Raw genomic sequence first — 11602 nt, forward strand, 5'->3', positions numbered from 1 at the left:
CAGGCTCATGAAACACATTTCCAGGGGATTCTGCTGCGTGTAACTTCTCCAAACTCTGGGCTGCCTTTTCCTTGCCCCCCTGCTGCCGGGGAGCAATAGGTACTGCACACTGTGCCGCTGCTGCGAGCTCCCCCAGGCCTTTTGTGCTGCTTGTTTTTCCTCCCAAGATTACTTTTAATCCAGATCAGCATTGCAATACAGCTCGCCGTGCAGCCCTACGGTGGTAATTAGGAGGCAGAAAGAATTAAGGGCTACACGAAGGGGTGGCAAGAGCAACACCATCTTGCGTGGGCTCAGAGAAATGCCTCCAGCGATGACTCAGGGGGAGGTGCGACGACTTTGGACCATGCTCACGTACACACAGCCTGGGGAGCAGTGGGGAGCAGCACACAGCCAGGGGAGACCGGGAAGAGAAGGGCAGCGTTTCTCCAGCTCCCACCCCAAAAATCCATACCCGGCCCGGACCTGGGATTGCAGGACTTGTCTTTGATTAGGAGGAAATTCAGCATCACCAGCCTCGGAGGGTGAGGTCTTGCATTATGCTCATTCCAGTGGCATCACAGGCAGCTGGTGACAGCGGTGATGTCCCGTCCCATCCCATCCCGTCCCCTTCCCCTTTCGACCCGCGCAGTCCAGGGATGCGGTGGCTGTGCCAGCAGCCCACAGTCCCCTTGTAGGGTGGCATTTAGTGCGGGAGGAAGGTGCTCATGCTGGCTCCTGGCGAGCATGGAGTGAGGATGGAAAATACAGGGAGTTCTGGTGGTGACAGAGAGGGGTGAGATAAATACAATGGCCTGCGGGAGGTAAAGGCAGCTTGAAAAGTCATGTTTCTGTGCAAGGGAGGAGGGGAGAGACTTCTCTGCTTGTTTCATTCATGTTTCTACTGACCTTTGATATATTTAGATTGTATTAGATTATACTAGAAATATTTTGTTTCTAATGATGATCTGGGGAGTGGGAGTGCTCTGTATGGTTCTTCACAACTTCTTCTGGCCAAGGCTTCCTTACATGCGTCTGACTCGGGTCACACTGCGCTGTTGTCTGACCGAGGTGTCTGCACAGGGCTTTTTGTTCAGTTGTTGTGCTTCGTGTTTTCTTTTGCTAGCAGGCTGTAATCAGCCAGGCACTGAGGGTAAAACCAACTGCACTGAGCACAGAGAGACCTTTGCCCTTTCTGAGCTGACATGGAAAAATTATTTATTTTTCTGACAGCCAAGCTGGAGGAAACAAAACACCATGGCCCTCGTATTTCTAATCAGTTGCTGGAGTGGAAAAGCATCGGTCCTGATATGAAAGAAGTAATCTTGCAGCCAATGCTTGAAAAATGGTGGTGTCTGCTGTTGGTATTTGGAGAAATAAGTTGGGGCACGTTGTAGCCTCTTTGAGTCTTTAGCTGTCAGAGAGAGGCGAAAAGCCAGCCCCGCTTTGCTGTTTCTTAGAAGGTCCATCGAGGGCACCGGACTACAACGTAGTTCTCTTGCATAAGTCTGATCTTGTTTTCTGTAACAATGAAGTTTAATGATTGTTTTGTCCTAACCCTCAGTTCCCTGAGCCAAAGGGAAATTCTTCAAGTGACGGAGAGGAAGGAGACAAAGCCAGGGCTGGGCAGCGCGGCTGTGCCAGCGCAGTGCTGATGGACAGGAACCGGCCGAGCGGGCTGCTCCAGGCACACACATGTGAAAACACCGGGCTCTTGCTCTACCCTGATGGACTGTGTAGGTTTTTACCCTCCCAGACCTCTCTGATGTGGATCATGAGAGCTATTTTGGCTGAGGACTGAGCGGGAGGCTTAAATACCCCACTCCCAACCTTCCCAACGTGAGGGCAGGCTCTGAAACCCGTGTCTAACCATAGTGCAGGTCTCACCCGCAGATCCAGCAAAACACTGCAGGGCAGACCTGTGCCTTCTGTGTTTGCTCTTGTCCTGTCCTGCAGCTGCAGCAGGTTCTTGGTGCGGGGGCTTTATCTGGCTCCACACCTGTGCCACGAGTTGTACCTGGCACATGCCTGGGAGCTGCTGCCTGGGGTTCCCAACGTGTCAGCTCAGGTGGGGGCTTCGTGTGCTGCATCAGCAGGAGGGATGCGCCTTGGCTTGCGTTAGGAGAGCTTTGAAACCAGATATACCAGGGGAAGAACCAGCTGGGCTGCTGGGATCTGTCCCATCCCCCCCCCCCCCCACCATCACCCTTCCCCTCTCTTATCTCTCCCATAAGCTTTCTGCTGGATTTCTCACTTCCTCATCTCAGATTCCTGGAAGAGGGAGGGTGGGAACGGAAATTCTCCGTTAGAACTTTCTCCACCACTTTACACTTCTACTGTGCATATGATAACGGGCCACCCGAGAGCTCCTGGTTTTAAGCACTGCCTACAGATCTCTCCTGTTTGATTAGAGCCAGCCTATGCTGCCAGCTGCCACCACCGACCACCACATCAGCAAGGACTGAACCCGGTCAGAGGAGCTCCTGCTCAGGAAATCAGGTTTTCCAGCCTGGAAGAATCAATATGTTGGATCAGATCCATCTGCTGGCTGCCGTGACAGTTCTGGGAGTCCTGGAGCAAGGTAGGGAGCATCGTATACCCGTGCCCAAATACCTGCTGGGCCAATCTACTGTGCCTCCACCAATTTCCTTGCACTTCCATGCTGTGCTTCTGCTGTCACACTGCCACTCAGCTGCTTTTCAGAGTTTGGTGCAGAACATAGCATAAAAAGCACAGCAGCTCTGAGAGGGGGAAGAGCAGGACACAGAGGGGCACACAGAATCTCCTTCAACCATTGTTTCACATTGCGTGACCATTTATTTCAGCATCTGGCTGGCTTATCTGTGGTGTCAGTTCCCTCCCTGCTCGGCTATTTAGAAGGGGAAAGAAATAAAGGTCTAGGAAGGAAAAAAAAAAAAAGGCAGCAACAATGTGTTCTGAACTGCACAACTATTTGTACAGATAATAGATGATATGTTAATCGTGCCAGAGAGAAACCAGATTGCCACTGGTTGTACATGACTGCACACTCCTTGCTTCACTGTTGCCCTGTCTCATTCCCTTTTTCTTGTCTGAAAGGTGTCTGGGATTTTCAGCTGGCTTTGCTCTCCAGGGCTGCAAGGTCAGGGGGAGGCTGCAGGACTTTTTCCTCTATCTCTGACAGCCTCCTTGCCACCGAGCACACTCAGATGACTGACCCGTGCTACTCTTCTCTCCTTTACTGCAGCCTACTTCTTCCTCCAGGTGATCTATGCCAGGCGGAGGTTTGGCATTTCTCCTCCAAATATCTCAGGCCCACCTGAATTCGAGAGGATCTTTCGAGCACAGTAAGAAACCCCTCTTATAAGGTGCTTTGCAGACCTCGTGTCTGCAGCACTGCCCTTCCCCTGCTTTGCCCTTCCGTTCTCAGGATGCCCTGCAGCACTGCGGCTGGCACCCACCTCCCCCGGGTCCAGTTAAGGGGTATAAGAGTCAGTGTCGGGACTTTGTTGGCTCGTAAGTCCTAAACACAACAACCACTGCTGATAGAAACCACAGAGGAATTTGTGCTGTAGAGCAAAGGCAAAGTTTCTGGTGCCTGAGCCTTAGGCTGTTTGTCACCAAATAGAGTCAAAGCCTGAGGCAGCTTCACCACTGCTCTGAACCCACCTCGCTGGGACATACGAGCTCCCAGAGAGCTCTCAGGGGGGCTGCGAGGGGAATTGCCCAAATACAGACAGTTCGAACAGCCAAGTGCTCCCTCCTGCTCCCGTCCTGCTATGGCCTTGTCTGCACACAATGCACATTGTCCTGGACACACACACAGCCAGCTGGGACAGACCTTGGTTGTGGCTTCTGGGCTTTCATGGCAGGATTTAAGCTGTGGTGGTGAGACAACTGTTCCCAGAACCTTTTTGTGCATGGTCAGACCTGGGCATCTTTTAGTTCCCTGCAAAGACTGACTGGCCTGGAGACCCAGATCCTCCCACTGCTTAATTCTTGTGAATAAAGGTAGGACAGGAACTGCAGGGAAAGGCACAAGCCTGGTGGCTTTTATGGAGACATAATCTCTAAGAAGCATAAGCCTACAGCATCTAGAAACTGCGGGGGAAACCAAAAAATGAGGATCTTCCTCCTTTCCCATGTTTATGACTGTCCTCTTTTCCTCTAGGGTGAACTCCTCCGAGTATTTTCCCATCTTTGTGGCACTGCTGTGGCAGGCTGGACTCTTCTTCCATCAAGGTGAGAATAGCCTCTTACCTGCCTGGATGCTGGGTCAGCAGTGCTGGCTCAGCCCTCAGGTCCTGCTCACTTTCTGAACAATTAATTAGGCAGTAATTCTGTCTCTGCTGGGAGTATGGAGCCAGAGGACACACGGCCTCTATCCCTCCCCTTTGGGCAATCTGCTGGGCCCGAAGTAGCTCTAAAAAGCCTTTGGAGGTGGTCACTGTGATCTCTCTCACCTGCAGGTCTGGCTGCAGCCCTGGGTCTGCTCTATCTCTACTCCCGCTACTGCTACTTTATGGGATACAGGGCATCGTCCTCAGAAAGGTAAACACCTCCCGACAGCCTCCAGCAAGCAGGGACCCCCGGGGAACACAGCGTGCTTCGGGAAAGATGGGGAGCTCAGCACTCCCCGGGGCTGCTTCAGGGTCAGCCCTGCCACAGCCCTGGGCGCAGCGTGGGCACGGGAACGGGGCTGGCACCAGACACGGGTGTGGGGTGAGGCTGGGGCTGCCTGAACCCTGTGGGTGGATGTGCTTGCTCCCTCCAGGCAGGAGCAGGGGTAGGGGGCATCCAGGGCTGCCTTTCTGCCAGGGGTGATCCCACACGAGGGCAGTGATGCTTGGTCTTTGTTCCTCCCAGGCTCGCCCCCATCTACTTTAGCACTGGGGTTCTCTGGATCCTTGTGGCGGTGTCAGCCCTGGGCCTCCTGCATTTCTTCCTCTCTCACTACACGGGGCTGAACGTCCTCCGGCTGCTGGCAGCGTGACGCCCCGTCCCTCATCCGTGTCCTCGCCTCCGTGTCCTGCTGCTTCTCAGATGTGATAGCAGACGGCTTGCACCGAGTACAGCCCTTGGTGGCAAATCCACCCTCACCTGAGCTTTAAACACCTCCCTCCCTGCTGCCCCGTACTGGCAGGAACCACGGAGCTATTCCAGAGGTATTTTTCCCCATGTGCTCTTTGGGCCAATTGCAAATATCTGGCAACTCTGTCATGACCGATGCCGAAACAACGCCCTGAAAAAAGGAGAACTTTAGGAAAACAGGACACAGAAAAGTGAGCTCATCTCAGCCCCAGCTTCCCAGCCAGGGAGGGCAGATGCCGAGGCGTTCCCATTCTCCCTGTGGGTACGTCCAGCCCAGGCACCGCTGTGGGGTCAGTGCCAGCTTTCTGGGGCCCACACCTAGGAAAGGCATTTGTCTGGAGCCACCTGTGGGCTGGGGCAGGGCGAGGGGTGAGGGATAAAGTGGAGCAGCCGTAAACGTGCCAATGGTCTGCTCCGAGCAGCTTGCAAGGCAGCAGAGCCAGGGGGAGAGGGAGCGGACTCACCACTGCTGCACATGTAACTTTGAAAATCGCTGAGCAACAACGTGCGCGGGAGCTACTGCCAATAAAAAGGCGCTGAGCTTGCTGTGCTGTGCTCCTTGTGGGTCCGTGTGTGGCACAGGACAAAAGCTGAACGTTTCAGGCTCATTGCTATTGCCTCAGTTTCCCTGCAGGAGGGGTTCCAGTAGTGAGAAGACAGTTTTCGGTGGTGCAGAGCCCCTGGACTTGGCTCTGAGGCACCCAGAAGTGAATACTCAGCCCTGCTGGGTGCTTTGGCCGGTGCTGGGGTCTCCCTCTGGGCTCTGTGATGGGGAGGGCTGGGTTTTCACAGGAGCTCAGTGATGGAAGCCCTGAGCCTTTTGCCTCTCGGTCCCCCGTGTTAGCAGCACAGCTTAGAAAACACCAGAAGTGCTCAGAGCCCTCATCACAGGGGGAATTCTCATCAGGGAACAAAAACAACTGCGATAGCGTGCTGCCAGCTTAACCAGGTTTTAAAGGCTGCCTTCCTCCCCTCCCTCCCCTAGTGATAGACATATCCTACACTGTAAGAACATTAGGTGTTTTTTTTTTTCCTGGAAGAGATGAACTTTTCACATTGCTTCATTTCCTTCCCTGCACTTTAATTGGCTTGTCCAGCAAAGCTCCCAGTCCGTTTCCCTTTCAGGCTCTCCTGCCTTGGATCAGAGCACACGCTGCACGGGAAGGCTTAAATTCAATCAGAAATAACTGCACAGCTCTCATCTGTGCAGAGTTTTCAGCACAGCGGGGCCCCATCCTCACGGGAGCCCGGGATGTCAGCAGTGTAAAAAGACAGAATAACTTTTTCTAGGCGTTGGCAAAACCCTTTAGCAAAAGCAGAGCAATTTTTTACCCTGGCTGTGCCTTAGGGAGGTACAGACACATCACCTGCCCCTGTGAGATTTTAGGTAGCCTTCCCATGAATGCCTCCCACCACCTCCTGATGCCTTTTCTCTCCTCACCCTTTCACCAGCACCAAAAACCCGGAGGCCTGGCCCCGAGGGGGGGGTCCCCCGGGGGTGCGGGGAGCCGAGGCCGGGCCGGGGGCTCCTCGAGCGGGCGGCGGGCACCAGAGGGCGCCGGTGCCACGCGGGGCCGGGGCCGGGCCTGGTGTTAGGGGTAGTGTGGGGATCCTGCAGCCTCGAAGGAATCTCCTCGAGACGTATTAAAGTCCCTACAGCCCCCTGAAAGTGCTTCACAGATTTCTGGTCTCTTTTCTGCTCCCCTCACCCCGCTGCCAAGCCCGGCCTGGGGCACTTGGAAGCGAATCTGCTCGCACACGGCCACGGCCTCTGAGGCCAAGCAGCCAGCACAGCAAAGGGAACCTGGAAAACCAGAGAGATCTTTTCTGTCTTGTAACCAGGCCTCCCTCCCGGTGGGCCTTGTCACCCCTGGGAGGTGGAAGCAGGCAGCTCTGCCCCTTCGAAAGCCTCTGCCACCAGCTGCAGGGGTCTCCGTGCACACACTCTGCACGTGTGTGGGAGCTGAGGCTCCTGTAAGGCTTTCGTACTGCGATAAAGAGTTTTGCAGCATATTATCTCGAAAACTTCAAGGGCACGCACGTGTACTTTCCTCCCCTTGGTGTGCAGGATACGTGCACAGACAGGTCTGGTGTGTGGGTTTGCACAGAGAAACGCTGTGCCTGGGACCAGGGGAGGAAACGCAGCCGAGCAGGAGGATGAGCGACATGCTAAGGGCTTGCTGGGCCACAGGGAGCAGCCCCTTGGCTTCCCACAAGAAGCAGCACTAACTTTTTTCAAGGGGTGTTTGGGAGAGAAAGGGGCTGGGGGAGGAGGGTGCAGCTGGTGGCCTTGGCTTTGTGGCGCTGGCATGTCACCCAGGTTTCCATAGCACCAGCATCCATAACACGGGGCCGAGGGGAGGGAGAGAAGTAGGTCAGACTGGGCTAACAATACCCAGACGGGTCCATATCCACAGCTCAGGCTGATCCGGGAGAGGGGATGAAGCAGAGGGGAAAAGGAGAGGGAAAACAACAACAACAACAAAACGAAAACACAAAGCGTCCCTAGCGTGAACAGCGCGTTTCTTTCCTTCAGGGAGAAAAATAAATAAATAAAAAGGAAAACCTTTTAAAGCCACCTTTGTGTATCAGGACTAAGAAACCAAGACTAGCACCCACCTCCTGCCCATCTGACAACAGACTACAAGGGAATTCAAATGCTAATTTGGAGCCAGACTGCTCAATGGGTCTTTATTTCCACAGCAGCTCCAGCACCCGAGCTCCCAGGAGCCAGGCTGCTGAAGCAGGGAGGAAGCTCAGCTCCAGACCAGTCCCGAAAGAAGCTTTCCTTCCCCTTCTCCTTTCCTGATTTTGTTACCGACTTGTCTTAGTTTTACTTGTTTACATTCAAGGGCAAGGAAAAGGAAAAGAAGTCACACTGGAGTTGTGCAACAAGAACAACCGCTGTAGTGACCCATTTTATGTGCTGAGTCTGCAGAGGCTGCACTATCAACAGAAAAGCATTTTGGTGTTTGTGTGCAGAATAATCGTTTTGAATTATGTATCGATCAATGCCAAAAGTGCAGAGAACGCTCTGGTTCAAGAGCAAGAAGCAGAACCCTGCTGATCTGTGCGAACACACAGGCAGAGATATCTGCTGGGTGTGTAATAGCAAGATCAGAGGAAAGACTGCCTTGCTAGGGGAAACTGGGGGCTGTACGTGCATGCAACAGCAGTGGTACATGGCCAGGAAAATCCACATGTAAAGGTTAAAATTTGCCTTGTCTTCATCAGCTTTGTACATCCCAGTAACTACCACTTGTAAGACAGCACTGGGAATTCATCTTTCTCCTGCTGAGGACAGAGCCATAGCATACACAAGTTAGATGGGGCTTAACGCACCCTTTTGTGAACACTCTCCCTCCGAAGGAAAACTTGGAGGTTTGCTGCAGAGGTGTAGGGAACAGCACGACCCATTTCAGCCTCCACTGACACTGTGTCCAGGGATTTCCAGGGTTTAAAACTCACAGTATAAGTTAGGTCAGAAGAGTGAAAGTAGGGCCAGCTCTTGGGAAGACTCACGGAGCACTCCTGGGAGAACAGGAGAGGATCTGTGCCAGCAGCACGTGTGGCCTGTGCACCAGCTGCATGGCTCGGGCATTGCACCACTTGACAGGAGAAAGCTGGGTGACCCCCAGCAGCTAGGGCAAGGTTACCTGCGAGGGGTAGGAGTTAGGGATCATCACATCAGCAAGTGTGAAAACGATGAGCTCCTGCGGTCACTGCTCCTGGGTGCAAACTGGCTCAATTTCAAGACAAGTGGCTAGATCTACATCTAGCAGTGAGTTTCTGATGGCTCCTCTGTCACGGCAGCCCTGCCTGCTTTGGAAGCTGCCAGGGTACTGGGGCCTCGTGGGTCCTGGTGTTCCTGGGAATAACAAGAGCTCAGGCACTGCCTGCATGCTGGAGCGGCAGCGTGCTATCTGTCCTGATACAGATAACGCAGCACTCTCTCCCGAGACTAGACTCAGTCACCCCCACAGTAAAGTATTTACAGTTTTACAGCTCATCCTCCTTCTGGGAGGGAATGAGGAAGTGCAGGCCAGGCTCATTGCAAGGGATGCAAATGGACACTTGCCCACTTCCCTCCTGGCAAGGTGCAAGGCTGAAGTGCCAAAGAGCTGCAAATGTTCTGCCTGAGCCCAGAAGGAACCTTCTCAGAGATCAGCCTTATTAGCTCACGCAGCACTGCACGGCCAGATGGCTTTGGGATCAGAGCTGACTCATGCCCACCCCACTCAGAGGCAGGCAAAACACGCAGGTAGCTGAGGTGTGCTGGTAGAGGACACCTTCTGCTGTAAGGGCATTCACAGCAAGGGAGCAGAAAGTGAGTAGTATTCTGCCTGCTGCCTTAGGTACGGTGGTACAGGCCTGAGCAGAAAAGCATCAGACGTGAACATTCAGCTGAGCCACGAGTGGGTGTGATCACAGAAGGAGCAGAGCAGAGGCAATTCTTCCATTCCTGCAGTGAGAAAGGATACTGAGCGTAAGCTGTGCATGAGCTGGTAGTATAAAGGGGAGGGTGGTGGATTCAAAAAGTACAGCACTGGTCTCAGAGAGAAGGAGGGACGTGGGTGTCTGCTTCAGCCTCTCAGATTGTTTTCGAGACAGACTTGGCTTCTTAGTAAAACAGATGAGGAAAACTGGGAAACCTCTGTGGTAGACCATCGACCACCGTTTCCAAGGGAAGGATGGAAAAGGTGAAAAGAAAGTAGAGGTGAAGTGTAACTAAAAAGCCTCTTAATTTGCCCAAAGTACAAGGGGCTGGATTAGCAAAGCTGTGAATTGGCAGAATTAGCGGGTCACGAATGTGTTATCTAATATGGTAGAACACACAGCATGCATATTTAATAGCATTGTTTAGCTTGTATTTGTCACAGCTGGAGGTTGCCATAGGTAGCAACAGAAAGATTAATAATTGAATTATAATTGAATTCTAGGGCTTGACTAGGCCACATAATACAGAGAAACCTACTAAGTTTTAATAGCATGAGACTTCCATGCATTCCCCATTTCAGACCTCAGGTGACAAGGCAAGTCAGCTGCTAGCAGTATTTGTCGAGAGATAATCAGGTTTGCAGATTAACCGTTAGATCCTGAATTATACATGCTTATATGCAAATGTAAGGAACATGCAACACATCTAGACAGCTGAGCTGTAGCCGACAGCTGAAGCTGAGATGTGAAGGATGAAGCTTATGATGGAAGCAGAAGAACAAATGGAAAACATCTAGCTAAGAAAGAAAGGTATAGAGCATAGAGCAGTTGTACCAGCATGATGGATAATGACTTCTGTCATCATTTCAGAGCAGGTATTTAAACTCTCATCACTGTTCTTTTTTTCTCCTGAAATGTCAGATGCTGATCCATAATAGAATTATTGGCAATTACTTTTTGCTTTGCAATAGTATCTCTAAAGCCTAGTTAGAGATTAGCATCTGCATCACTTCCAGAAATGCAGTGTGTCTCCATGTGCTTAGATGCCTACAAACCCCATGAACCACAGCTGTAGAGTTTCTCCATCACTTTCTTGCCCAAGAAAGCAACTGAAGAAAGCCAACAGAGAGCAATTTATGACTGCCAAACAGAAATGTCCAGAGCAGGTAGCAGGCTTCAAGAAAGAGTTTTACTTTGGTCCTTCAGTTTAGTTTATCACTTAACATGTCTACTCGGCCTTCTACATCTCTCTGCAGGTTGGACCAGAGCTCACACAGTCCTGGTGTGTGTTGCAAACCCCTTCTCCATGAACTTCACCGGAGATGTTGCACAGGGGCTGTGTGATTTTCGCACAGATCATTCTCCAGTAGTTTTCTACCCAAGAGGCCACCTCTTTGCCCATTTTCTACCAGATGGACTACAAAACCCAGCATGCTGAGCTTGGCTTGGCTTATGGCCCTCCCCATGCTGAGTTGTACACAGCTATATTTATCTTCTGGGAACTTAACCGGGAAAATGAGAAGAGCTCCTCTCCCCAGCAGTCAGGGCTGCAGGTCTGCCTTCTGCCTTTGCAGGAACAGGCTGGTGAAATTCTGAAGTAGAACAAAGCCACTTCAGCAGAAAACAATTAGGCAAAGCTGAAGCTTGAGTTGCAGGCAGACATGCTGACAGATGTGCCACAGTTAGCTGGTATAGTTGGAGAAGGTGCAGGTGTCAAGCTGGCACTATAACACAAACAAACAAACAACAAAAAAACCACCCAGGTAAACAGATGATGATGGAGACCTAAGAAGAGATTGTGGAAGCAAGACCTGGAAGTTTGCATTCATAAAATACATACATAATTGTTTCCTTGCTTCCAGAAATCTAAGAAAATCCTGCATCAAATGTTTCTAGCAAGATTTTGGCCGCCTAGCAAATGTTTTGCAAGAGCACACATACTATGGGACTACCCTTACTTACAAAAGCGTTTACCAGATATAGCCTCTCAGGAAAAGGGCTGCTGCTGCTAACAATAACTTCACTTGAACTGCTAATTGTTTTCATCCTTCAAACACCACATATACATTGGCTAATTATAACTCTTCTGATAACTGTTTAGGTCTTTGCTTGCCTG

At 51.7% G+C, this 11602-nt stretch overlaps 1 protein-coding gene across 1 annotated transcript; it reads left to right on the top strand.

Annotated features, from left to right (window-relative positions):
- Window positions 1-267: 267 nt before the first annotated feature.
- Window positions 268-6586, top strand: LOC309883431 (leukotriene C4 synthase-like). Its single transcript, XM_082771460.1, is given in 8 exon segments — window positions 268-524; window positions 1544-1715; window positions 2393-2500; window positions 2503-2560; window positions 3206-3305; window positions 4130-4200; window positions 4428-4509; window positions 4825-6586. Coding segments are annotated over 7 exon segments (555 nt in total). The 5' UTR covers window positions 268-524; window positions 1544-1706; the 3' UTR covers window positions 4952-6586.
- Window positions 6587-11602: the final 5016 nt, after the last annotated feature.

This window comes from Aythya marila, assembly GCF_965140915.1.
Source record: "Aythya marila genome assembly, chromosome: 14".
Classification (NCBI taxonomy): Eukaryota; Metazoa; Chordata; class Aves; order Anseriformes; family Anatidae; genus Aythya; species Aythya marila.